The sequence below is a fragment of the Panthera pardus genome, unplaced genomic scaffold (genome assembly GCF_024362965.1).
Source record: "Panthera pardus isolate Hobbes unplaced genomic scaffold, ASM2436296v1 HiC_scaffold_23, whole genome shotgun sequence".
Taxonomy (NCBI): Eukaryota; Metazoa; Chordata; class Mammalia; order Carnivora; family Felidae; genus Panthera; species Panthera pardus.
The window spans coordinates 4401178-4426579 of record NW_026526799.1 but is presented as its reverse complement, the minus strand read 5'-3'; the positions used below and the strand labels follow the sequence as shown (position 1 = coordinate 4426579).

At 43.7% G+C, this 25402-nt stretch overlaps 1 protein-coding gene across 2 annotated transcripts in view; it reads left to right on the top strand.

Annotated features, from left to right (window-relative positions):
- Nucleotides 1-25402, top strand: part of PDE8A (phosphodiesterase 8A) — a 153494-nt gene that overhangs the window by 80564 nt on the left and 47528 nt on the right. For both annotated transcript variants that reach the window (XM_019460363.2, XM_019460362.2), the window contains exons 4-8: nucleotides 680-736; nucleotides 1569-1623; nucleotides 8461-8549; nucleotides 21661-21739; nucleotides 23553-23690. In XM_019460363.2, coding sequence (XP_019315908.1) covers nucleotides 680-736; nucleotides 1569-1623; nucleotides 8461-8549; nucleotides 21661-21739; nucleotides 23553-23690 — 418 coding nt within the window. The remainder of the gene's footprint in view (nucleotides 1-679; nucleotides 737-1568; nucleotides 1624-8460; nucleotides 8550-21660; nucleotides 21740-23552; nucleotides 23691-25402) is intronic.

Here is a 25402-nt window from a genome sequence, read left to right as displayed (position 1 = left end):
GTCTCCTCTCCTGGCTGGGGGTGCATCCCAGGGAGGCTGCTTCTCCAGGAGGGGTGAGTCGGTCCTCCGGGGAGCCTTTTACTCTGGAGGAGGGGGGGTTTCGGTGGAGCAGCGTCCCCTACTCTTCCTGACCAGTCCTCCATTCTTTTCTGTCTCTTCTTTCTGACGGATTCGGAGATCCTGCTACTTCTGAATTCTGCGGCTACCACTCTTGCCCACACTGTACCTAGGAACTCTCTGGAGGATGTAGGGAGCGGGCCTTTGGGCTTCGTCCCCACCGTAACCGCGGCTGTCAGTGTGTGGTAACACACATGTACTCGCGTGTCCCTTTGATGGCGAGAGACCGATAACCTCTGTCACATAAGCCCGAGGTAGGGATCGTTCTCCACCTGAGACACTCAGGTTGACAAAGGTCAGAGCAAGTAGCAGGCACGCCGTCTCTAGCCAGCTGTTATGTTTGTACTGCGTGAGCGTTCGGGTTACTCGTCCACGGAGTAGGGGCCTGTCCCCTTGAGGGAGGAAGATTGAGTGGCCAAGAACGGAAATCCAGAATGTGACCTGCTCCCTCTTCGGCCTCCCCCCAGCTTTGATTGTTCTTCCAAAATTTAAGGGTATTTTTTTTTAAGAAGTACTTTACATTTTTTAAAAATTTGTTTGTTTGTTTGTTTGTTTTTTAAAGGTCTATCAGGTCATCAAAACTCTCTGAAAACACAATTATCATTGGTGTAGTACGCAGGTAAGCCGTCACCAGTTTTGATGTTGAAGTTCAGGTGTCTGTGTCCTGCTTGCTCTTAGCAGGGGCCTAACAGCTTGCAGGCTGTGACAGGTGTGACCTTTTTGGCCTTTTCTTCCTTCTTACTGTCTTTACCTCGCCAGTTACCTCCACGGAGGGACTTTCTGCTCTCGTGGAAGGTTTTGTGATTTTGGACTGCCGTTCACTTTAGAAATAGGCAAACCATGAGAGAGTTCCGTTGCTCAAAGTATGAATGTTACCAGGGACATCTCCCGAGGGCCTTCTAACTCCCAAGTATTTATGAAGATTTGATTCATACGTAGATGGGAGAAATCTTGTATTTCATCCTGAAATTGAAGGTAAGGAAAGAACAGAAATGCGCTGGGAGAAGGGCAGTATTCAAATAAGTGTTATTTAGCTTATATATTTTTGTAGATAGAAGAAGGAATTCTTTGTCCTTTAAACTTTTTTCCTAGAACGTTTGGGGGGGGTGGGAGAAGAGATTTTTTTTTTTTTTAATTGGAAGTAGAAGAAGGTAGGGAAGAATTTAAGTTAAAATATTTACATATCAAATAGATACGTGGTTACTCCTGTATTCTGGCTGTCCGTGCGATCTCCATATTTCAGACATTATGGTATGCTGCCAGAAAGCTACCTACGAAACAAAAACAGAAAACTATTTTCAATTTTACACTTCTGATTGGTATATTAATCTAATGCATCTAAAAGTATTTGACATTATATGATAGTCATAGTATTATGTAAATAGTGAGTAAAAGAGGTGAGCTATTATTGATAAAAACTGTCTCTAACCCTTGACTATGTTCTTTTGAAGGACGGATAGAGAAGAGTCCTCTGTGATGCCCCTCATTGCTGCTGGCTTTACAAGGGTATGTACCCATTTCTTTGTTATGCAGGTATCATTCAGCCTGAGAAATTATTTTTTTTTATTAAAATTTGTTTTAATGTTTTTATTTATTTTTGAGACCCAGAGAGACAGGGCATGAGCAGGGGAGAGGCAGAGAGAGAGGGAGGCACAGAATCCGAAACAGGCTCCAGGCTCTGAGCTGTCAGCACAGAGCCCATCGCGGAGCTTGAACCATGACTGTGAGATCATGACCTGAGCCGAAGTCGGACGCTTAACCGACTGAGCCACGCAGGCGCCCCGAGAAATTATTTAATCTCCGTTCAGAGCCAGCAAAAGTTTTGAACTCATTTGAAGAAAAAAAATTTGTTGTCTTCATGCTGTTACAGTTTGGTTTAGCTTTAGAACTTGGTAATCTAATAATCTACGACGCGTTACGTTTTGGTCTCTCAAAATTGTGTCTGCTGAAGTCATCTAAACATCATAAAATCTCCTTCAATGACCTACTCTAAATGTTATGCCTTAGGATGTGTTTTGGTAATGCTGACCTGTATACATGCAACTTTAAAGGCAGTTCAAGGACTCTGGAAATGAGGCAGCCCAAACACGACTCCCTCTCCTCCCAGGCCCTGATCTGTTGGTCTCCCCTAAGCCAAAAGCCTGCTAAAGGCTTTGGTCAGCTGGTTGCCAGTGAGCCCTGGAAATCATGATGGAGAGAACTTACCTAAGGCTGATCCTGGGGCAGATTTATGGCCCAATTTTATGTCCATGAGGTAGTTAAGACCCACCCCCCCCCACCCCCAGGCCATGAATTTAGTTAAAGTGGTTCTAGGTGGTAGGTGGCACTCCTAGGTATTTGGCAGAAGCAAATACGGATCCCCCCCCCCCCCCCCGCCCCCCAGAGGAAGAAGAATCTTCCTCCGGCCTCAGAGAATCTCCATGAGTAACTGCCCCAGGGCCCAGGCAGCCCTCCACGCATACAAGAGGAGAGGCACTGCAAGTGAGAGCTAGTAGGGGAAAGACAGCAGAAATGGGCCTCCACGACCCACAGATACCAGAATTCTCAGACACGAATTATGAAGCAGTCATGCTTAGATGTAAAGAATAAAAGACAAGACGATCTTGGAAATGTCTGCAGGGAATAGGAAACCGTAAAAAGTGACACAGCAAATTCTAAGCAGAACGTAAGTAACTTTTGAGAAATGAACACATGTAACTGAAAACTTGTAAAACTTAGTGGGTCAGAAGAAGTCTTAGAGCATGTAGCACAGAGATCCGGTAACAGAAGGTAAGTTAGGGAAGTTAAGTGTGGAGGACAGACTGTATAGTTTAGCATATATACAACTGGGGTTCCCGAAGAACGGGAGAGAGAGAGAGGGGCAGAGGCAGTATTGGAAGAGAATTTTCTAGAACTGATGAAAGATTATGGTCCACAGATTCAAAAATTCCAACAAATCCGAAGTAGAGTAAATAAAAAGAAGACACATCATGGTGAAAAAACAAAACAGAGATTTTTTTTTTTTCTTTTTTTTTGAGAGAGATTGTGAGCGGGGGAGAGGGCGAGGGTGAGAGAGAATCTTAGGCAGGCTCCACACTCAGCACGAGGCCCAACACGGAGTTCGAGCCCACGACTCTGGGATCATGACTTGAGCCAAAATCAAGAGTTGGACACTCAACCGACTGAGCCACCCCGGTGTCACACCTGGAAAGAGACCTTGAAATCAGCCAGAGAAGAAAGATTAGCTTCGGAAGAATGACGACTATCAGCCAGCTTCTCTGCAGTGATAAATGGAAAATAGAACATACAGGAATAACCCTTGCAGAGTGATAAAGGAAAGCAACTAGCCCGAGCATGAATAGCTTCCAAAAATGCAGTTGAAATAAAGACTTTGAGCAATGTGAAAACAGAGTTTGCAACTAGCAGATCCTTACAAGAAAATGCTAAAGGGGGTGCTTCAAGCAGAGGGAAGGTGAATCCCAAGTGGAAGGCTTGCAACGCCAAGAAATGAGCAGCAAGAAAATGGTGAATATGGGGGTAAATCTAAGCACACATTGACTGTATAAAACAGTAATAATAATGCCTGGTCTGATGAGATATTACCGCGGGAGGACCGCAGCCCGAGAGTCCCGCCCAGACAACTCCTTGGTCACCTTGCAGGGCAAAAGGGGGTGGGCGTAAAACTGAGAGTCCTGTCCCCCCGCCAGGAGCCCTATCTGAGGCAGAGAACTGAGAAAGGACTCCACTGCGACACCAGATGAACTCGAACAAGACACTTGAGGAGCAGGGAGGATAAAGTGGAGGGAAGTGGTGGGCAGGGAACCTGCCGAGCGCGGGGTCCTGCCTACTGCTGCCCTCCATCTGCGCCTGCGTGTGCATGAACGCCGGGTAGCGTAGCTTCGCCTGTGGTTCCGTAACGTGAGAAATGTAGGTGAGATCTAGATCTATGTAGGTATGCTGTTCAGGCCCAAAAGGGAACACTCAGACTGGAGTATATAATACTCTTCTAACGCAAGGGACGTACCAAAAGAAAAATTTGAACAATGGCTCAGGATTTAAATTCTCGACTGTCTTAGTGAACCTAGGCATCTTCAGGGTTTGTGGGGAGGAGGTGGGGGTAAGAGCGTTCTCAGGACCTTATCTAGCAGACATGGGAGGGGGCGGGCAGTGAAAGTATTCTGAAGCCGTCGTCGGTGGGAAAGGTGCAGACTAGAACATGCGCTCCCTGGGAGATGGTCTGTTCTGGAGGGGATCGGGATCTTGCTTTCAAATAGAGCAAAGAAATCAATGTTAGCCTTTGAGGTCAGTGGAAAGGAAGGCAGCCAGTAATAAACGGAAAGATTTAACAAGCCTTCCAAATTCACAAGAGGAAATGTGAAATTTACAGCCGCCTGGTCAGACTGGCTGACACGAGGAAGAGGAAGCCGCAGTGTGGAGCGAGTCGTAAACTCGCTAGAAGGGCTAGAAGCAAGCGCGTGTGAACGGACCGTTTCTCCCGGTGAAAGGCCTTCTGGACTGGGTTACAGAAGTGCGACCGTGTGACGTTTATAAGACAAAGTGATGAAAGCTTAATAAGTGAACAAGGGTGGCAAGTAAATGCAGACTAAGAAAACCCCCAATATGAACATCGGATAGATGGAGTTTAACATGTTACTTTATACACGCGCCGTTTTTCTATAAAAAGCATACATTGGATTACTGTTATTGTTGCGTAGTTTTGTGGTTCCCAAGACAACTCCCAAAACATACACCCATATCGGCACCGACTCCCATTCCCTCACCTCCAGTAATTCATATTAAATGGTAGGAGAACAAGTCAGCCAGTGTGAAAGGGAGTGTTCCTTTAAGTACAGAATCCCAAGTCGGAAATGATGGATCACCTCTCGCTGGTGGATCCTAGATCACGTCCTCTCAACCTACTTGAGAAAGCATTCATACAAGGAAAAAAAAAAACTTTCCCAGCTAACTTTGAAGATACTTACACGATAACTCTTCGGGCTTCAAAGCTGGCTATCCTTTTTAGCAAGGAGCTCGGAAGCTTCTACTTTCTAGAGAAACTTGGGGGTAGATGATGTACCCTGCCTTGTATTCTTTTCTTCCAGCCACCGGGAGTCCTTAAGCTTTTATGTTTGTATGAGGTCTCTTCGAAAGGGCATAGATGCACGTTGGGAATGTGTGTTTGCCATTCTCCACGAGGAAGTACATTGGCACAGCTGTGGGCTGGAAAGAGCATCCTGGTGGAAGGTATAGGAGACCTCAGTCCTTTCTCTTCTTAATATAATCAAGTTATCATGAAGCTTGAAAATGCTGGAGTAGCTGATGCACACAGTCCCCGCCCTCTCGCCCACATACTTGGTCACTGTGTCCTCTGAAGCCTTTGCTGAAACCAGGCTTAGGTGCACATCTCTAAGCACAAAGGCTTTGAGGTAGTCATTGTAGAGGTACGTGACCTGGGAAATCAGGAGTGGACGGCCAGTCGTCAGAGACCACAGGTGAAAGCTAATCTTCCTTCAAGGAGAGCCCCGTACCTTCACGTAACAACAGGATACCGAGGTGGCTGAGTGCCTGGTGACAGAGCAGGGCATCTACACCTAGAGGGAAGGTGACTGCCCCAAGTCCCGTGGCTGGGGGGCAGTGATGCCGAGGCTTGAGCCAGACCTAGACCCGAAAGCCAACACCATAGTGGGATCTCTGGTATTCAGAGGGCACTCGGCTATTTTGCGGATTAGCCAGAGTTCAAGGTTTCAGGGTGGATGGAGAGCTGCTTGCTTCCTCGGTGGGACTTGGCGGCCGAGCCCCTGCTGACTAACTGAGAAGTTGGGGTGTGGCGTCTCTCAGCACTGGTTGTGCGTCAGAATCCCTTGAAGAGCTTCCCCAGAGAGTGTCTTTCAGGTGGTGTTGGAAGAGGCCTGCCCGTTGCTATTATTTGGCAAGATTGCAGGTAATTCTAATAGGCAGCCGGGGCTCGAGAACCCCTGGGTGGGGCCCAGCAGGGCGGGTGTGACGGGCTCTGGAAAAGCCAGGTTGGGTCAACTCAGGGGTCTGCAGGGTTTGTGGCCCAGGCGCTGGGGTCGGGCGGGGCGGGGAGAGGAGGCCAGCTGCTGCTGGAGCAGTAGGGATGACGGCCTGTTCCCCAAGCACCCCCTGACCCGGTGCCCTCCACCCTCCATGCCCTGTGGAATCCTTGCGACACACGTGGAAGTTGGAGAAGGGCGGGAAAGACGGGATGTTTAGAGCAGGGGTTAGTGGGGGGGGTGCAGACAGCAGGGGCAGGTTGCTGTACGTTTGGTCCCACGTGCCCATTTTGTAACTTTGACGCCTGCCTTGGAAGTTTGGACATTTACGTTCACACCCAGTGAAAAGTCTCATTGCATCCCTGGGAGGCTGTTTATAAATACACGTGTCTCCATATCCCAGGATCTCACATGCAGAGCAGGTGAGGCCAGCCAGGCCCCTAGACAGCTCAGGGCCCCACCCCGTGTCTGCTGGCGGTGGCACAGGCCCTGTGCCCAGGAGTCTCCTCCCTGTTCCCGCCCAGTCGGCACCAGGTACCTGTGCAGGTGGACAGCATTCTCGGGTGTTCCGTGGAGTCAGGGCTGACCGAGGAATGCACGGCAGGCCCAGCACACTCCTCTCCCGGTGGGCGAGTGCTGTAGGCAGGGCACTGCTCTCACGCTTCTGCGGTGAGAGGGGCTGTGTTCTGGCCTGTGGGATAGGGACCAGGGTGCCCACGGCCAGCGTGGCTTGCTCCTCCCTCCCCTTCCCTCCCCTCCCGGGGATGGCGATCACCGTGCTCTGTGGTCATGCAGCGGTTTGCAGTTAGAGTGCTCTCTCCCTCTACCTCACTTGGTCCTCACGGTCACCTGCAGCAGGTAGGAACAGGACAGGCTTGTTGTGCAAGAGCAGAGCGGGCCCAGGTGCCTCGTTTAGGGTCATACAGCTTATAAGGCATGAACCCGGGCTGGATTGATTAGGTTGCATGACGCTCAGACAAGACCCTGATCACTGTTTAAACAGAGGGCTATTGGTCTTCTATGCACCTTCACTGGGGCAGAGGCAGGAGCTCCATGAGAGGCCCATGTCCCAGGTTGGTCTGGCTTTGGCTTGGAGGTGGTGGCCTGCACAGGTCCGGCCCTGCCTCTTCGGCCTCAGCCTTGTCCTCGGCCAGCAGAGTGTCATCTATGCATCGAGCAGGTGAAAGCAAGAGCTGGTCACAGAAACAGGAGTGAGTAATGTTCCCCGATGTTTCTTCCGCCCGAATGGAACTAGGTGACAGGACACAGTGACCTCTAAGATGTCTTCGTGGAATACATAACTTGGTGGCGGAATGGGTCCGTGCTCCTCACGGCCGCGTGACTAGCTTTGTGGTGAGGTGTTTCCATCATGTAAAGGTTATTGCACGAGGTAGAGATTGTCCACGGCAGTAAGGCTACCGGGCAAAGCCAGCACCTGTGCTGTGGAGGGCCATCCTTCAGTGGCTTGACTGAGCCATGGTTAGAGGTGAGTGTAGGAACACGTTGCCGGGTGGGGGTTACCTTTGTGAGATGCAGGTGCCCAGAGAAGTGCAAGTGTGTGTTTGCTGACTGTGGGCTTGAGCGACTTTAAAGAGGACAGCATACTGTGCTTGACTAAGTGAATGTACTCTAGAAGTTAATATAAATTAGGACTTCAGTTAAATGAATTTCTTCCTTCTGCATATTCTAGCCTCTGATAGTGCCGTGCAGATAACCAAAATCCTGTTTGCTCAAACAAAGCATTTTTAAGCCCGGTCTTCTTCTTCTTTTCTTTTTTTTAAAGTGTATTTATTTATTTTGAGAGAGAGAAAGAGTGAGCACATGAGCAGGGGAGGGGCAGAGAGAGAGGGAGAGAGAGAATCCCAAGCAGGCTCCATGCTGTCAGGGCAGAGCCCGATGCAGGGCTTAATCTCATAAATCGTGGGACCATGACCTAAGCCGAAATCAAGAGTCAGAGGCTCAACTGATTGAGCCATTCAGGTGCCCAAGCCCTGTCTTCTTAAAAGCGAATTTGGTACCTGGGGTGCCTGGGTAGCTCACCTCTGACTCTTAATTTCAGCTCAGGTCACGGGCTCACATGGAGCCTGGTTGGGATTCTCCCTCCCTCTCTCTCTGCCCCTCGCACACACCCTCTGTCTCTCTCTCTCTCTCAAAAAACTTATTTTTTTAAAAAAGCTAATTTGGTACTCAGATTTTCACCTCTCAGTTCCTGTTCGTCATTAAAGATAACGTGTCTTTTTAGGTTTCAGTTACCCACGTGAGAAGTCTGTGAAAAGAATTTTTCCTGATAGTCAATAATAACTTAAAGATGCACATTTGTTTATCCACGAAATCCCCCTTCTCTTTGTAGAGGTATGTGGAAAACCCCAGCCTCATGGCCTGTTACAACGAACTGCTCCAGCTGGAGTTCGGAGAGGTGCGGTCCCAGCTGAAACTCAGGTAACTCTGCCCCTTCTGGAACGCCCACCGCACCACTCAGGGCAGCGTTGCAAGTGAGGTCTTCGGCTGTGGGCAGCTGCCTTTCGGCCCTAACTGACCTCCTGCTGAAATGGGATGGGGTGGTGGCCTGGCAACTCTCTTTATATTGACTCTTGGAGTCTGCCTGGATGTCTAATGAGCGGTCACATTAGCGATGGGAGACACATGTAAAGCCAGGGCTCCAAAAGAATAGCAAATGAAAAAGCAGTCTACAAAGGGATATACTGAATTATCTATCTACTTTTTTAAGGAAAAAAAAAAACTTGTAATATATACACACACCCGACCTACTAATATTGGTTATCTCTGGTAGGTGACATGTTTTCTTTTCCACAAATAGACATTTGGAATTTGCTCTTGATAAACAGTTTTTGGTTTTTAAGTGAAAAGAGTAGAAACCTAGTTCCTTGTACAATAGGAAAAGCAAAAAAAATAGTAAAATTATACAAGGTTGGCAAGAAAAAAAAAGTTAGCAGCTCTTTGTCAAACTAGGTTTCTTCCTTGGGTGGTCTACTGTTCTTTAATACTCCCGGGACCAAAGAGAGACCATGAGATCACCCTGTTTGGATATGCGTAAGGCAGAGATAAGGGGTCAGGGCTTGGAGTACAAAGATCAGTAGGGCCAGCACCGGGGGCTCCACACGCAGGCAAGGAAAATACTTGATAGATGAAATGAAGTCAGGTAGCAGAGAAGTTCTGGTGAGCAGACATGTTTGAGGCTAGTGAAGTGTACAAAGGAGAGGCTTATCGCCAGGTTTTGCCGGGAAACGTGAGGTGGATGGCCAGGTTTAGGCCTGTCCGTCCCTCTCTCGCGGACACAGACGGGCCACAGCCTTCCTGCACTGAACTAGGCTACTGGCCTCTCAGAGAGGAAAGTGGAATTTTGGAGCAGTAGGTGGTGATAGAGCTTAGTTTCTCCAACCAGAGTGCAGAAACCAACGCCCAGGGAGATGAACTGACTTAGATCCGAGATCTCACAGGCGCAAACGGCGCAGATAATCCTTGAGGTTGTGATCAGTGTTTTCAAAACTGCGATCATTGTCTGTCCTCCATTCCTAAGTCTAACTGTGACCTCTGACCTTTTCTTCGTGAATACCTTAGCTTAGGGAACGCAGCCATCGTCTCCCCTGTGGTCCTAGACGGAAACCACCATGTCTGTTTCACAAGTCCCCAACTCCGGTCACTCACCAAGTCCTAATGATTTTGCTTCCTGAGCATCTGTGGAATAGCCTACTCATCTTCCTCTTTAGGCCACTCTCTTCTCTTACCTGGATCATTGAACCGTCAGTCTCCCTACACCTTTCTTGGCTCCTCCTTGTCCGTTCTCCACGCCACAGCCACACCTAACCCTGCGTGTGCTTCGGCTCTGCACCTCCCCACTGCCTTCAAGATAAAGTCCAAACTCTAAGATACGGCTGCACAGCTCTCTGTGGCACATCCACTGCTTACCTCTCTGTCCCTGCGTGTCATCATGGCCTGCTTTGTTCTCTGCACCAGCCGACAGCCAAAGGGAGAAGTCCATTATCAAGGGCAGTATAAAAATATGAAGGGGAGTGTGGAGATGTGGGGCTAGAGAGCTAGGAGAAATAGAGACTCGTTCTGCCGGATGTTCAAATGCACTAACAAGCTGTAACGGCGCCTTTGTGTTACTGCTGGATCATTAAACTGGAATGTAAAGTGTAGAAATAGACTTGAGTATATTGAAGAATTTAGCATATGATCAACATGGCAATTTAAGCCAACATGGAAAAGGGCAGACTTTTTAGTGAACAGAACTGTGACAACTTGTTAACGGTCTGGAAAGAAAATTAAGTTATATCTTGATCTCACACCCAACCCCAAAATAAATCCCAGTGACTTAAAGACTTGATGTTAAAAGTAGGGCCACATAAGTACTAAAAATATAAGCAAACATATGTAATTGGATGGTGAAGTTTTTTTAAATTCAGCATGGCGTAAAAGCCAGATTGGGTAAAGGAGGAGAGTCAGATTAAACAACATAAAAGTGTTAAGCTGGTCTACAATTAAAAAAAATTTTTTTTCAATGTTCCATTTATTTTTGAGAGAGAGAGAGACAGAGTACAAGCTGGGGAGGGGCGGAGAGAGAGGGAGACACACAATCCAAAGCAGGCTCCAGGCTCTGAGCTGTCAGCACAGAGCCCAATGCAGGGCTCGAACTCGTGAACCACAAGATCATGACCTGAGCCAAAGTCGGACACTCAACTGAGCCACCCAGGCACCCCAGCTTGTCCACAGTTTTTTAAAAAACCTTAAATAATGTTACATTTTTAGATAAATAACATTCTGGGGAGGATATATCTGTAACACATAGGGTGGGCAGACAGACGTTTGGCTTTACTAGTAATCACATAAATGAAAATGAGAATGATCTGTTATATTTTATTTACCAAATCTGCAAAAATTGGAAAAAGAATGTTAAAACCGAGTAGGGCTTCTCACAGATCCGTTTCCTCCAAACTTGTTATATCAGAGGTGAGAACTTATTTCTCATTAAAACAAATTTTTATAACAAATTTATTGGTGTATAATTCACAACACCACTTGATTTTTATATTTCAAAACACAAAAGCTAATTTTTATTGGCTAAGCTGCTTCGTCTTGTTTAGTGATATTTTATTAATACCAGGAACGACGTCAAAGCATTGCTCTTGTTAATTTCCTTAATGTTATCTTTGACTTTATGAACAAGTAGGCGGTTGCTTTCATTTTTTCATCATCTTCTGAGGCATATAAGAGAACTAAATTGAGAGCAACCTAAAGGTGCAATCATGGGGGCATTTGTTGAATAAATTATGGGATAACTTTAAACAGAATAGTGCAGTTTGTTTTCAGCTAAAGAAGTCCCTTTAACATTTCTTGTAAGGCTGATTTAGTGGTGATGGACTTCTTTAGCTTTTTGCTTATCTGGAAAACTCTTTGTGTCTCCAACTATTCTGAATGATAGCCTTGCCGGGTGGAGTATTTTCGGGTGCAGGTTTTTCCCTTTTAGCAGTTTGAATATGTCTGGCCTGCAAAGTTTCTGCAAAAAATCTGCTGACCTTTAAGCTGAAAAGAAATGGCACTAATTAACAAGAAAACACACGAAAGTAAAAATGTTCCTGGAAAAGGTAAATATACAGTAAAAGTAGCAGATTGATCACTTCTAAAGCTAGTATGAAGGTCAAAAGACAAAAGTAGTAAAATTAAGTTACAATAATTAAGGGATATATAAAATAAAACAGTGTAAAACGTGACATCAAAAACAAAATGGAGGGGTTAGTAAAAATGTATTTTTGGAATATGTTCAAATTTAAGTTGCTGTCAACTTAGAATAGCTGTTAAATACATAGGACAATATATGTGAATCCTCATAGTAACCACAAAGCAAATCGTAGGGCAAATACACAAAAGAAACTGAGAAAGAAATCTAAGCATAACATAAAGTTCTCAAACCAGAAAGAAAGAGAAAGAGAAGAAAGGAACAGAGAGGAACTACAAAAACATCCAGAAAACAGTTAACAAAATGGCAGTAGGTACATACCTATCGGTAATTACTTTGAATGTAAATAGACTAAATTCTCTGATCAAAAGACATTGTGCTTGAATTAAAAATTAATTGAAGGGTGTCTGGGTGGCTCAGTTGGTTAAACATCCGACTCTTAGTTTCAGCTCGGGTCACGATCTGTGGTTTGTGAGTTTGAGCTCCACATCGGGCTCCGGGCTGACAGTGCATAGTCTGTTTGGGATTCTCTCTCTGCCCACCCCCCCCCCCCCACTCGTGTGTGCTTGTGTCCTCTCTCTCTCTCTCTCTCTCTTTCTCTCTAGCTTAAAAAAATTTTTTTAATAAAATAAAAATTAAAAACATTAAAAATTTTTAAAAAGACTCATCTGTGTGCCTGCCTACGAGAGACTCACGTCAGAAGTAAGAACACACACACAATGAAAGGGGAGAGATGGAAAAAGATACAAGCTGGAAACAAAAAGCCGTTGTAACTACACTCATATGAGACCAAATTGACTTTAAAATAAAGCCTGTAATGAAAGAAAAAGAAGGGCATTACCTAATGATAAAGAGGTCAACCAAGCAAGAAGATAAAACACTTATAAATATATGTGCATCCAACATAGAAGCACCAAAGTATATAAAGCGAATATTAACAGATGTAAAGGGAGAAATTGACAATATAATTATAGTAGGGGGCTTTAACACCCCACTTAAATCAGTGGATAGATCATTCACACAGAGAACGCAATAAAGAAATGTTGGCTTTGAACAATACTTTAGACTGGATGAAGTTAATAGATACACACAGAATGTTTGATCCAAAAAACAGGCAAGATACACATTCTTCTCAAGTGCACATGCAGCATTCTCCAGGATAGAGCATGTTAGGCCACAAAAGAAGTCTCAATACTTTCAACAGGATTGAAATCATAGCAAGCATCTTTTCCAACTACATACGGTGGTATGAAACCAGAAATCAATTACAAGAGGAAAACTGGAAAAACCACAAAAATGTAGAGAATAAAACAACATGTTACTGAACAGCCAATGGGCCATCAGAAATCAAAGGAGGAATTTTTTAAAATGCTCAGGAACAAATGAAAAAAGAAATACAACATACCAAAATCTGTGGGATGCACAAAAGTGGTTCTAAGAGGAAAGCTCATAACAATACAAGCCTACCTCAAGAAACAAGAAAAATCTCAAACAATAACCTTCCATCTAAAGGAACTAGAAGAAGAACAAACAAAGCTCAAGGTTAGTAGAAGGAAGGAAATAATAATCAGGGCAGAATAAATAAATAGAGATTTTAAAAACTCAGTGAAACTAAGAGCTGGTTCACTGAAAAGATAAAACTGGTAAACATTTAGCTAGACTCACCAAGAAAGAGAGGGCTCAAATAAATAAAATGAGAGATGAAAGGAGAACTTACAACAGACACCACAGAAACACAAACAATTATAAGAGACAACTGTGTATAGTTATATGTCAACAAATTGGAAGAAATTGATAAATTCCTAGAAGCATTAAATCTTTCAAGACTGAATCATGAAGACAGAGAAAATCTAAACCAATTACTAGTAAGGAGATTGAATCAGTAATAAACTTCCCAACAACAAAAGTCCAGGGCCAGATGGCTTCACTGATGAAATCAACCGCAAATTCAAAGAACAATTAACACCAGTCCTTCTCAAACTCTTCCAAAAACAAACAAACAAACAAACAAACAAAACAGAAGAGGAGGGAACTTTTCGAGACCCAATTTATGAGGCCAGCATTACCAAAACCAGACAAGGATGCCACAAAATAGTAAAATGACAGGCCAGTATTCCTGATGAACATAGATGCAAAAATCTTCAACAAAATATTAGCAAACTGAATTCAATACATTAAAAGGATCATTGGCATTTGTTCTGGGGATATAAGGATGCTTCAACAGCTGGAAATCAATCAACATGGTATACCACATTAACCAAATGAAAGCTACAAATCCTATGATCATCTCAATAGAAGTAGAAAAAGCATCTGACAAAGTACAACATCGATTCATGATAAAAACTCTCCACAAAGTGGGTATGGGGAAACATACTTTAGTGTAAGAAAGATAACAGATGACAAACTCACAGATAACGCCATACTCAGTAGTGAAAAGCTGAAAGCTTTTCTTCTAAGATCAGGAGCGGGACGAGAACACCCACCCCCTCTTTTATTTAATATAGTATTAGAAGTTCTAGCCAGAGCATTTAGGCAGAAAAAGAAAGAAAAGGCATCTGAATTGGAAGGGAAAAGGTAAAACTGTCACTGTTTGCACAGAAAATGATACTATATGTAGAAAATCCTAAAAATGCCACCAAAGAGCAATTAGAACTAACAAGTGATTCAGTAAAGTTACAGGATGCAAAATTAATATACAAAAATCCATTGCATTTCTATACACTAACAAAGAACTATCAGAAAGAAAAATAGTCCCATTTATAATTATATCAGAAAGAATAAAATACCTAGGGATAAATTTGACCAAGGAGATGAAAAACCTGTGCACTGCAAACTATTAAGACATCGATAAAAGAAATTGGAGATGACACAAATAAATGGAAAAATATACCATGCTCATGGGCTGGAATAATTAATATTGTTAAAAAGCCCACACTACCCAGAGCAGTCTGCAAATTCGGGATAGTCCCTATCAGAATTCCGATGGCATTTTTCACAGAACTAGACCAAATAATCCTAAAAGCTTATGTGAAAGCTCAAAAGACTGAATGGCCAAAGCAATCTCGAGAAAGAAAGCTAGAGGTATCATGCTTCCTGATTTCAAATGATACTGCATACCTACAGTAATCGAAACAGTATGGTGCTGGAATGAAACCAGACACGAGGTCTGTGGAATCGAATAGAGATCCCGGAAATAAACCCATGTTCATCTGGTCAGTTCATCAACAAAAGAGGCTAGAATATACAGTAGGGAAAGGAAAGTTTTTAAAACAGTGGTAGGAAAACTGGACAGCTAAATGCACAAGAATGAAACTGGGCCACTGTCTTAACCATATGCAAAAATTAACTCGAAATGCATTAAAGACTTGAATGTGAGACCTGAAACCGTGAAATTCATAGAAGAAAACATAGGTAGCAACCTCCTTGACATTGGTTTCAGTGAGTTTTTTTTTCTTTTTCTTCTTTTTCTTTTTTTTTGGGGGGGAGGGGGCCCTCAAACTCCAAAGGCAAGGGCCAAAAAAAGCAAAAATAAACAAATGAGACTACATCAAACTTAAAAAGCTTCTGCACAGAGAAGGAAACCATCAACAAAGTGAAAAGTCAACCTACTGAATGGGAGATATTTTCTAATCATATATCCAATAAGAGTTAATATCCAAAATGTATAAAGAATTCATACTAACTAACTTAAAAAAAAAAACTGATTAAGAATTGGTCAGAGGATCATAAGAGACATTTTGTTCAAAGTAAACAGACGGCCAATAGGCACATGAGAAGGTGGTCAAGATCACTAACCCTCAATGAAATGCAAAACCATAATGAAATGTCACCTCACACCTGTCAAAATGGCTTGTTATCAGTGTGAGGTGAGAGACTAGTAAAGAATGGATTTAAACTTAGGTGACCATCAGCTTAATATAGAGTGCTATATGTATAAGATGTTATATGTAAACCCAATGGTAACCACAAACAAAAAACCAGTACAAATCAAAAATAGATACGCAAAAAATAAAGAGAAAGGAATCAAAGTATATCACTAAAGAAAGCAAACTGTGAAAGACGAGAGAGAAGAAAGGAGCAGAGAGCTTCAAAAACAACCTTGAAACAAGTAACAAAATGGCAATAAATCCATAGTTATTTTGAATGTAAATGGACTAAATGCTCCAATGAAAAGACAGGGTGACAGAATGGATAAAAAAGCAAGACCCATCCATATACTGCACACAAGAGACTCTGTTCATACCTAAAGACACCTGCAGATTGAAAGCAAAGGAATAGAAAAGCATTTACCATAAGAGACTCTTAAAAACTGAGAATAAACTGAGGGTTGATGGGGGGTGGGAGGGAGGGGAGGATGGGTGATGGGCATTGAGGAGGGCACCTGTTGGGATGAGCACTGGGTGTTGTATGGAAACCAATTTGACAATAAACTTCATATTAAAAAAATTTTTTAATAAACTTTAAATAAATAATTAAAAATTAAAAAAACATTTATCATGCACATAGAAGTGAAAAGAAAGCCAGTGGCAATACTTACATTGGACGAAATAGACTTTAAATCAGAGATTGTAACAAGAACACAGAAGAAGACATAAAGGGGAAAATCCAACAAGAAGAAAGAATGATGGTAAATATTTATGCACCCAACATAGGAGCACCCAAATACATAAAGCAGTTAATAACAAACATAAAGGAAGTAGTTGATAGTATTACAGTAATGGTAGGGGCCTTTACTACCCCACTCACATTAATGGACAACTCATCTAAACAAAATCAACAAGGAAACAAACTTTGAATGAGACACTGGACCAGATGAATTTAATAGAGATACTCAGAACATGCCCTCCTAAAACAGCAGAATACACATGCTCTTTCAATATGTAACATATTCAGCCTAGAATAGATCACATATTCGGCCACAAATCAAGTGTCAAAAAATTCAAAAAGATGAAAGTCATACCATGCATCTTTTTCCCACCACAGCACTATGAAACTGGAAATTAACCATAAGAGAAAATCTGGAAGAATACAAATACATGGACGTTCAATAACATGCTATTCATACAATGAATGGGTCAACTAAGAAATCAAAGAGGAAATTAAAAAATGCATGGAGACAAATGAAAATGAAAACACAATGGTCCAAAATCTTTGGGTCCTAAAAGGGAAGTCTATAGCAATACAGGCTTGCCTCAAGAAGCAAGAAAAATCTCAAATTAACCTAACCTTACACGTGAAGGGGCTACGAAAAGAAAAAGAACAAACAAAACCCCAAAACAGCAGAAGGAAGGAAATAATAAAGATTAGAGCAGAAATAAACAAAATAGAAACTTAAAAAAAAAAAAAAAAAAAAAAACTAGGAGAGCAGATGAATGAAACCAGAAGCTGGTTCTTTGAAAAGATCAACAAAATCGATAAACATTTAGCCTGACTTATCAAAAAAAAAACAAAAAAACAAAAAAAAACCCAAAACAAAACACAGAGGACTCAAACAAAATCAGAAATGAAAGAAGAGAAAGAAAAAAAAATGAAGAGGGTATCTGGGTGCCTCAGTTGGTTAAGTGGCTGACTCTTGATTTCAGCTCAAGTCATGATCTCACCATTTGCAAGATCGAGCCCCATGTGAGGCTCTGCACTGACAGCATGGCACCTGCTTGGGATTCTCTCTTTGCCCCTCTCTCTGCCTCTGCCCTGCTCATACATTCTCTCTCTAAATAAATAAATAAATAAATAAATAAATAATTTTTTTTTTCTTTTTAAGTGAAGAAAGAGGAGGGGTGCCTGGGTGCTCAGTTAGTTAAGCATCTGACTTAGGCAGGATCTCGCAGTTTGTATGATTCAAGCCCTGCATCTGGCTCCATGCTGACAGCCTGGAGCCTGCTTTGGATTCTGTGTGCCTCTCTCTCTCTGCCCTTCCCCCCCAAAGATAAATAAACATTTAAAAAAATTGAAGAGGAGAGGGGTGCCTGGGTGGTTTGGTCAGTTAAGCGTCCAACTTTGGCTCAGGTCATGATCTTGTGGATCATGAGTTCCAGCCCCATGTCAGGCTCTGTGCTGACAGCTCAGAGCCTAGAGCCTGCTTTAGATTCTGTGTCTCCCTCTGTCTCTGCCCCTCCCCTGTTCATGCTTTGCGTGTGTGTGTGTGTGTGTGTGTGTCTCTCTCTGTCTCTCTCTCTCTCAAAAATAAATAAAAACTTAAAAATTTTTTATTTTAAAACGAAGAGGAGAAATAACACAAATACAAAGCATTATAAGAGAGTATGAAATATCATATGCCAACAAATTGGACAACCTAGAAGAGATAGACAAATTATTAGACACATGTAGCCTCCCAGAACTGGACCAGGAGAATTAGAAAATTTGAATAGACGGATTAGCAATAACATTGAATCACTAGTCAAAAAACCCCCAACAAACAGAAAATCTAGGACCAAACGGCTTCACAGGTAAATTCTATGAAAATGGTGAATGCCTATTCTTTTCAAACTATTCCAAATAATAGAAGAGAAAGGAAAGCTTCCAGATTCATTCTCTGAGCCCAGCGTTACCCTGATGCCAAAACTAGATAAAGACACTACAAAAAAAAAAAAAAAAGAATATTAAGACAATATCTTGGTGAACATAGATGTAAAAACTCTGAACAATATGTTAGCAAACAAAATCCAACAATACATTAAAAAAAATCATTTACCACGACCAAGTGGGATTTATCTTGAGTTGCAAGGGTGGTTCAGTCTTCACAAATGCATCAATCTGATACATCATCACATCAGCAAGGGAAGGGATAAAAACCATGTGGTCATTTCAGTAGATGCAGAAAAAGCATTTGCCAACATCCATTTGTGATAAAAAAAAAAAAAACCCTCCACAAATTATGTTTAGAGGGAACATACGTCAACATAATAAAGGCCATATATGAAGAAGCACAGCTAACTTCATACTCAATAGTGAAGGACTGAGAGCTTTTCTCCTAAGATCAGGAACAAGACAAGGATGTCTGCTCTTAATCACTTTTATTACTGGAAGCCTTAGCCATAGCAGTCAGACAACAAAAAGAAATAAAGGCATCCACGTTGGTAAGAAGGAAGTAGGACTTTCAACTACTTGCAGATGACATGATACTATATATAGAAAACCCTTGAGACTCTACCAAAAAACTACTAGAACTAATAAATGAATTCCGTAACGTCACAGGATACAAAATCAACATAAAAAAAATTCGTTGCATTTCTATACACTAATAATGAAGTAGTCGAAAGAGAAATTAAGAAACCAGTTGCATTTATCATTGCACCAAAAAGAATTCAATACCTAGGAACAAACTTAACCAAGGGGTGATGATAGACCTATATCGAATTTTAAAACATGGATGAAAGAAATTGAAGCTGACACAAATGGAAAGATATTCCATGCTCACAGATTGGAAGATCATATATTGTTAAAATATTCATACCATCCAAAGCTGTCTACGGATTTAATGCCATCCCTATCAAAATGCCAACAGCATTTTCATAGAAGATCTAGAACAAACAATCTTAAAATTTGTATGGAATCACAAAAGACCCCAAAAAGCCAAAGCAGTCTTGAAAAAGAATAAAACCGGAGTTATCACAATCCCAGATAACAAGATATGCTACAGAACTGTAGTAAGCAAAACAGTGTGGTACTCGCACAAAAATAGACCTATAGATCAGTGCAACAGAATATAGAGCCCAGAAAGAAACCTATCCTTATGTGGTCAGCTAATCTACAACAAAGGGGGGCAAGAATACACACTGATGAAAAGACGTCAACACCAAAAGAAAAACACATACTTAAAAAATGGGCAGAAGACACGAACAGACATTTCTCCCAAGAAGACCTACAGGGGTGCCTGGGTGGCTCAGTCGGTTGGGTGTCCAACTTCAGCTCAGGTCATAATCCTGCAGTTCATGAGTTCAAGCCCCACGTCGGGCTCTATGCTGTCAGCTCAGAGCCTGGAGCCTGCTTCGGATTCTGTGTCTCCCTCTCTCTTTGCCCCTCCCCTGTGCTTACTCTCTCTCAAAAATAATCATTAAAAAAAATTTTTTTTAAACAAAGAAGACCTACAGATGGCCAACAGACACCTGAAAAGATGTGCAACATCACTCATCAGCAGGGAAATGCAAATCAAAACCACAATGCGGTATCACCGCACACCTGTCAGAATGGCTAAAATAAAAAACAGGAAACAACAAGTGTTGACGAGGACGTGGAAAAAAAGGAACCCTCGTGCACTGTTGCTGGGAACGCAAACTGGTGTAGCCACTCTGGAAAACAGTATGGAGGTTCCTCAGAAAATTGAAAATAGAATTACCCTATGACCCAATAATTCCACTACTGAGTATTGACCCAAAGAGTACAAAAATACTAATTCGAAAAGATATATACACTTCTGTGTTTCCTGCAGCATAATTTACAGTAGCCAAATCATGGAAGCCACCCCAGTGTCCATCGATAGGTAAATGGATAAAGATGTGGTAGCTGATGGGGCAGCTACATCGTATGAATTTTGTGTGGTGAGAGGTGATAACTAGACTTGCCCTGGTGATCAGTTTGCAGTGGATACAGAGGTCGAATCACTGTATTTTACATGCGAAGCTAGCAGAATATTGTATGTAAATTATACGTCAGTTTGAAAAGACTGAATTATTTCCTGGTGGCTCTATAAAGATTGTATTGTGATATGAATAGGCAATCAAAGATTATGTTGCCAAATATATAGGGAAGATGTCCTACAGACATGAATCAGGTGGTTTGTTAATAAAAATACAGCTAACCCTTGAACAACATGGGTTTGAACTACATGGGTTCACTTATGTAGAGGTTCTTTTTTCAAGAAACAGTACTAGAAATGTATCTTCTCTTCCTTATGATCTTTTTATTTTTATTTTTTAAGTTGATTCTGAGAGAGAGAATAAGAATCCCAAGCAGGCTCCGCACTGCCAGTATGGAGCCCAGTGCAGGGCTCAAACTAACGGACTGCGAGATCATGACCTGAGCTGAAATCTAGAGTCAGATGCTTAGCTGACTGAGCCACCCAGGCTCCCTTTTTTAATGATTTTTTAACAGCATTTTCTTTTCTCTAGCTTACCTTATTGTGAGGACACAGTGGATAATATATATAACATATAAAATCTGTGTTAATTGACTGGTTGTATTATCGGTAAGGCTTCTGGTCTACAGTAGGCTGTTAGTACTTAAGTTTCTGGGGAGTCAAAAGTTACATGCAGATTTTTGACTCTGCGGGGTCAGTGCCCCTAACCCCTGCCTGGTGCACGGGTTAACGGCATGGTTATTTTCCTGGATATTGTGACGATTTTCCCGTTTGTCATCTTTTTAAGTTTGTAAGTTGCTGTTATTTCTTCATTCCAAATACATACTCTTTTTTACATAAAAAAGGTAAAATAAAATAATAGCTACAAATGGTTGACTGCCCCCTTTCTGCCAGGCTCCATGCAGGATTCTGGACCCTTCAGATGGGGAGGAGGGAGACTCAGGAGGTTCAGTCACACACCCAGGGTCCTGGAGCTGGTGAACGGCTGCGATCCAACCCTGGCGTGTATTCCGCTCTGGTCCACTGGTCCGCACGTTGGAAGGAAGGCTCCAGTTGGGCATAGTTGTGGTCAGGTAGCAGGGTTGCTGAGGTGTTTATTTTTTCTTTGTGCTTTTCAATATTTACCCTTTTTTTTTTCTTGGGTTAGTACTTGTTACTTTTATAATCAGATGAAAAACACATTTAAATAAGTTAATGCAGTAACGCAAGATTGTGTTGCATTTTGTGGTATTTACATTAATCAGTGTTTGTTTTTGTTTTTTTTCCTACCCATAAAGGGCTTGTAACTCAATATTCACTGCACTGGAGAAAAGTCAAGAAGCAGTTGAAATTACAAGTGAAGACCGTGTTATACAGGTTAGTTATTTTGGAAGGTCATTTTTCTGAATTTCTGGTTTTGTTTGCTCTTATTTTAGGATTGAACCCCTCAGGTATGATTTTTTTTTTCTTTTTGAAGTTCAAGAGACCAAGTTTTCCTTGGAGGATTATCAGAACAAAATGTATAAAATGTGTAGTTTAAACTAAGCTCCCTGTAGATAAGAAAAGATACTAATGATTACTTTGGGTGCTAGAAAATATTCTAGCACATTTGCATTTATTACTTTTCACCTTTTTGTTTGTTTGTTTGTTTAGCAAGAGGAGACTTTTATCCAGAGGGATTACCCCCGGGGGTTGGGGGGGGGGGGGTGGAGAGGAGGCTCTGACCGCCAGGTCTGCAGGTTCTTGCCTTTCTCCCTGGTCTTGAAGATAGTTTACACCTTTAGAAATTTACCAGAAACTTCTCAGAATTTCCAGAACAACCTAGTAGTCGCTGAACAAATGACCCGTTATTAGCAAAGTGGATTCATAAAAGCGGCTTAAGGTAACAAGACTTGCACTTTTTAGATAAGAAGAGAGGGGTCGTGCTGAGGAAACGCTCCCTTTGTCCGAGAATCAGCTCCACCTTGATGTTGATTCTGATTCTGAGCACTCCTGCTCCTCACTTTCCTCTCACTTGTGACTTTCTCTGTAAAGAGCTGCTGATCCTGACTTTCAGGAGTTGGTGCCCTGAGAGGCAGCCTGGGCCAGTGGCTGTGGGTACAAGCTGGTGTCAGACAGGCCTGGGCTGCATTCAGCTCGGCCCTTTCATAGCTGAGCATCGTTGGGCAAGTTACTTAATCTCTCTGAATGTGGTCTCTCGGCTGTACAGATGGGAATAATTGTCTTTTAAAGTTTATTTGGGAGCAGGGGGGAGGGCAGAGAGAGAGGGAGAGAGAGAGAATCCTAAGCAGGCTCCGTGCTGTCAGTGCAGAGCCAGACACAGGGCTTTATCTCACTATTCGTGAGATCATGACCTGAGCTGAAATCGAGAGCTGGACACTTAAGCAACTGAGCCACCAGGCGCCCCAGACAGGAATAATATTAATATTCACAATACTAATTATTGCCTTTTGTAAGGATGTTCTAAGGACTAAGTGGGTTAATGTGTGTGAAATGCATGCTATAGTGTCTAGCAAGGAAAACAGATCTTAAGCAGCATCAGTTACTGCTTTATCGTCATTATTTTATTATTATTATTATTACTATTACTATTATTATTAGCACATGCTCAACTTTCCTGTACATTTTATCCTAGTCTTGTAATCTTCTTTGAAATTTAGTCATACAGCCTTATATCTGTAAATACTTCGCAGTTCATAGCCTGTTTTGATTATTCACGTGTATCACGAGAGTGGCAAGATAGATGTTCTGTTCCCATTACACAGATACGCAGACTGAGACTTAGAGGGGTCAAGGGACTCGGCAGAGGAGGGTCTGAGTGCTTCAGACTTCAGTCTTGTGCTTTGTCCTGCTGTATCATCATCCCAAAAAGCCTTTTGTAGCAACCCAGGCCCGTCTCCATGCGGCTTCTTTCCTCTGTTGGTGTTCGAGTGGGATCAGGCCATCTCTCCTGGGGCCCTCGGGGGCCAGGGCAGAAAGCGCAGCCAGGTGTCCCTGGAGCAGCGGCTTCTCTGGACTCCAGGGATCACCTGGGGGTGTGCTCTTAGGGCTTTAGAACTGTGGTGGGGAGCTCCAGGTTCTTGAGCTTTCCAGGAGGGAAACAAGCCGGCTTGGGGTGAATACCCTTGATTGCCCTCTTTTCAAATTCTCTTCTAATCTGGGTGATGTTGTTTCTTTTGTCTCCCCCCAGTATGCAAATCCTGCGTTTGAAACAACCATGGGCTATCAAGCAGGCGAACTAATAGGCAAGGAGTTAGCGGAAGTGCCTGTAAATGAAAAAAAGGCTGAGTTGCTCGATACCATAAATTCATGCATCAGGATAGGCAAGGTAAGTGAGGGCTCCGGCCCTTGTTCACTCTCGCATCACAGAGAGGACAGGAAGGAGACTTGGTGCTCACTGAGCATTGCACACGCCGGGGAATCGGAGTCCTACCCCGCGCAGAAGCCCGAGGAAGTGCTGCTGGCGTCATCCCCATTTTTCCCATTTTGCGGAAGAAGAAACTGAGGCCAAGAAAGGGTAGAGTGTGAAAAGCTGTTACACTGAAAATTACTCTTTTCATCTTTATGATAAATAAATTGACCTTTCTAATCACTGATCTTCTGAGCGGTAGGTGTTGGCAAATGGCTCTGGGCAGAGGAGCGCGCCGGTGAGGTCCGTGGTCTTGGAGCGCCTCTGAGCCCAACAAGTCTCTGGGCCTCCTGCTTTCATCCAGCCTTTTCTGGAATGCCTCCCGTGGGCAGACACTCTGCTAGATTCTGGCATAGACAGAAGGGCACAACACAGACTCCTTCGTAGAGAGCTCCTATTCCAAGGGTGCAAACGGGACAAGTCACATGATCTCAGTGCCGGGGGGACAGACGGAAGGCAGGCCCAGTCTGAAGGGCGACTTCTCAGAGCCGTGGCTCCCGTCAGCACCTCACGGTTCCTGGGTTTTTAGACAAGAGACGGGTTGTGCCCAGGAAATGCCGAGGCTGCTGCTTTTCCACAGTCTTTCCTGCCGGGCTCTCGTGAAGGTTTGGAAGTCAGGGGGAGACCCATCATCTGGTCACTCCGAACGCTTGAGATACCGGTGACCGGCTCTCTTGCCCGCTGCCCTGTGACATCCGGCCAGCACGTGTCCCGTAGTCTAGCAGAGCACGTCACCGGGGCCCCAGAGACACCCTTGGTGGGTTCGTGTCCCTTGGCTCTCCCGTGGCGCTGAGCAAGGGAAGGACAAGGACAGGGCAGGCAGGGGCCAGTGACATGCCATCTGGGGAATAACTAACGGGCACTTCCTGAATCCTGTTCCTTCAGCTGTTCTGTCAAGGATGACGGTTTTCTTGCTGGAGAGAGTGGCAGGTCCTCCAGAAAGAGCATGGAGGCCGAGGCAGGTAGTAAGCCTCGGGTGCTCGGCACCCTGCCCAGGCTGGCCCCGCCCCCCCCCCCCCCCCCTCAGTTGGCAGGGGCATCCTCAGAGGGTGGTAACCAAGCAGCAGTCCCGGAAGCCTTGGGAGGGCTTTCCACGGCCTCCCCAATCCTGGCATTTAGGCCCCATGCTGCCTCTGGGTCAGCCGGCGGTTCTGTCGTGCGGGCCAGCCGGGCGCGAGCCAGAGATGATGGCCTCGCACGCCTCCATCTGGTAACCCGAACACGGGGGATCCCCGCTCTTCGCCAAAGAGAGAGTGGAGGTGGGGACGGGGCTGTCAGTGGGCTAGAGCCGGGCCCTGGGATCTACCGAGATCTGTGTGAAGGGCATCTCGCCTCCTACGTAATGCTGTTGGCACCAGGTACGAGGGGCCTCAAGCTTGAACACCTGAGACCTGTTCTCTAAAACCTATTGTGAGCAGAGGATATGAAAGATTATCGTGTTATGACCCCAATACTGTTTTATTTCAGAAAGGAACACGGTTGTTTATTTTGTATGTTTCGGAGCTCCCGGGGAGAGCCGTTTGTCCTTCGTCAGTAACCTGCTGGTCCCTCGGCCAGCACTGCGACAGGACAGGCCGCTTAGCCGGGAAGGTTTTTGATGTGAAAGAAAACATGGCCTTTCTGATCGGGTC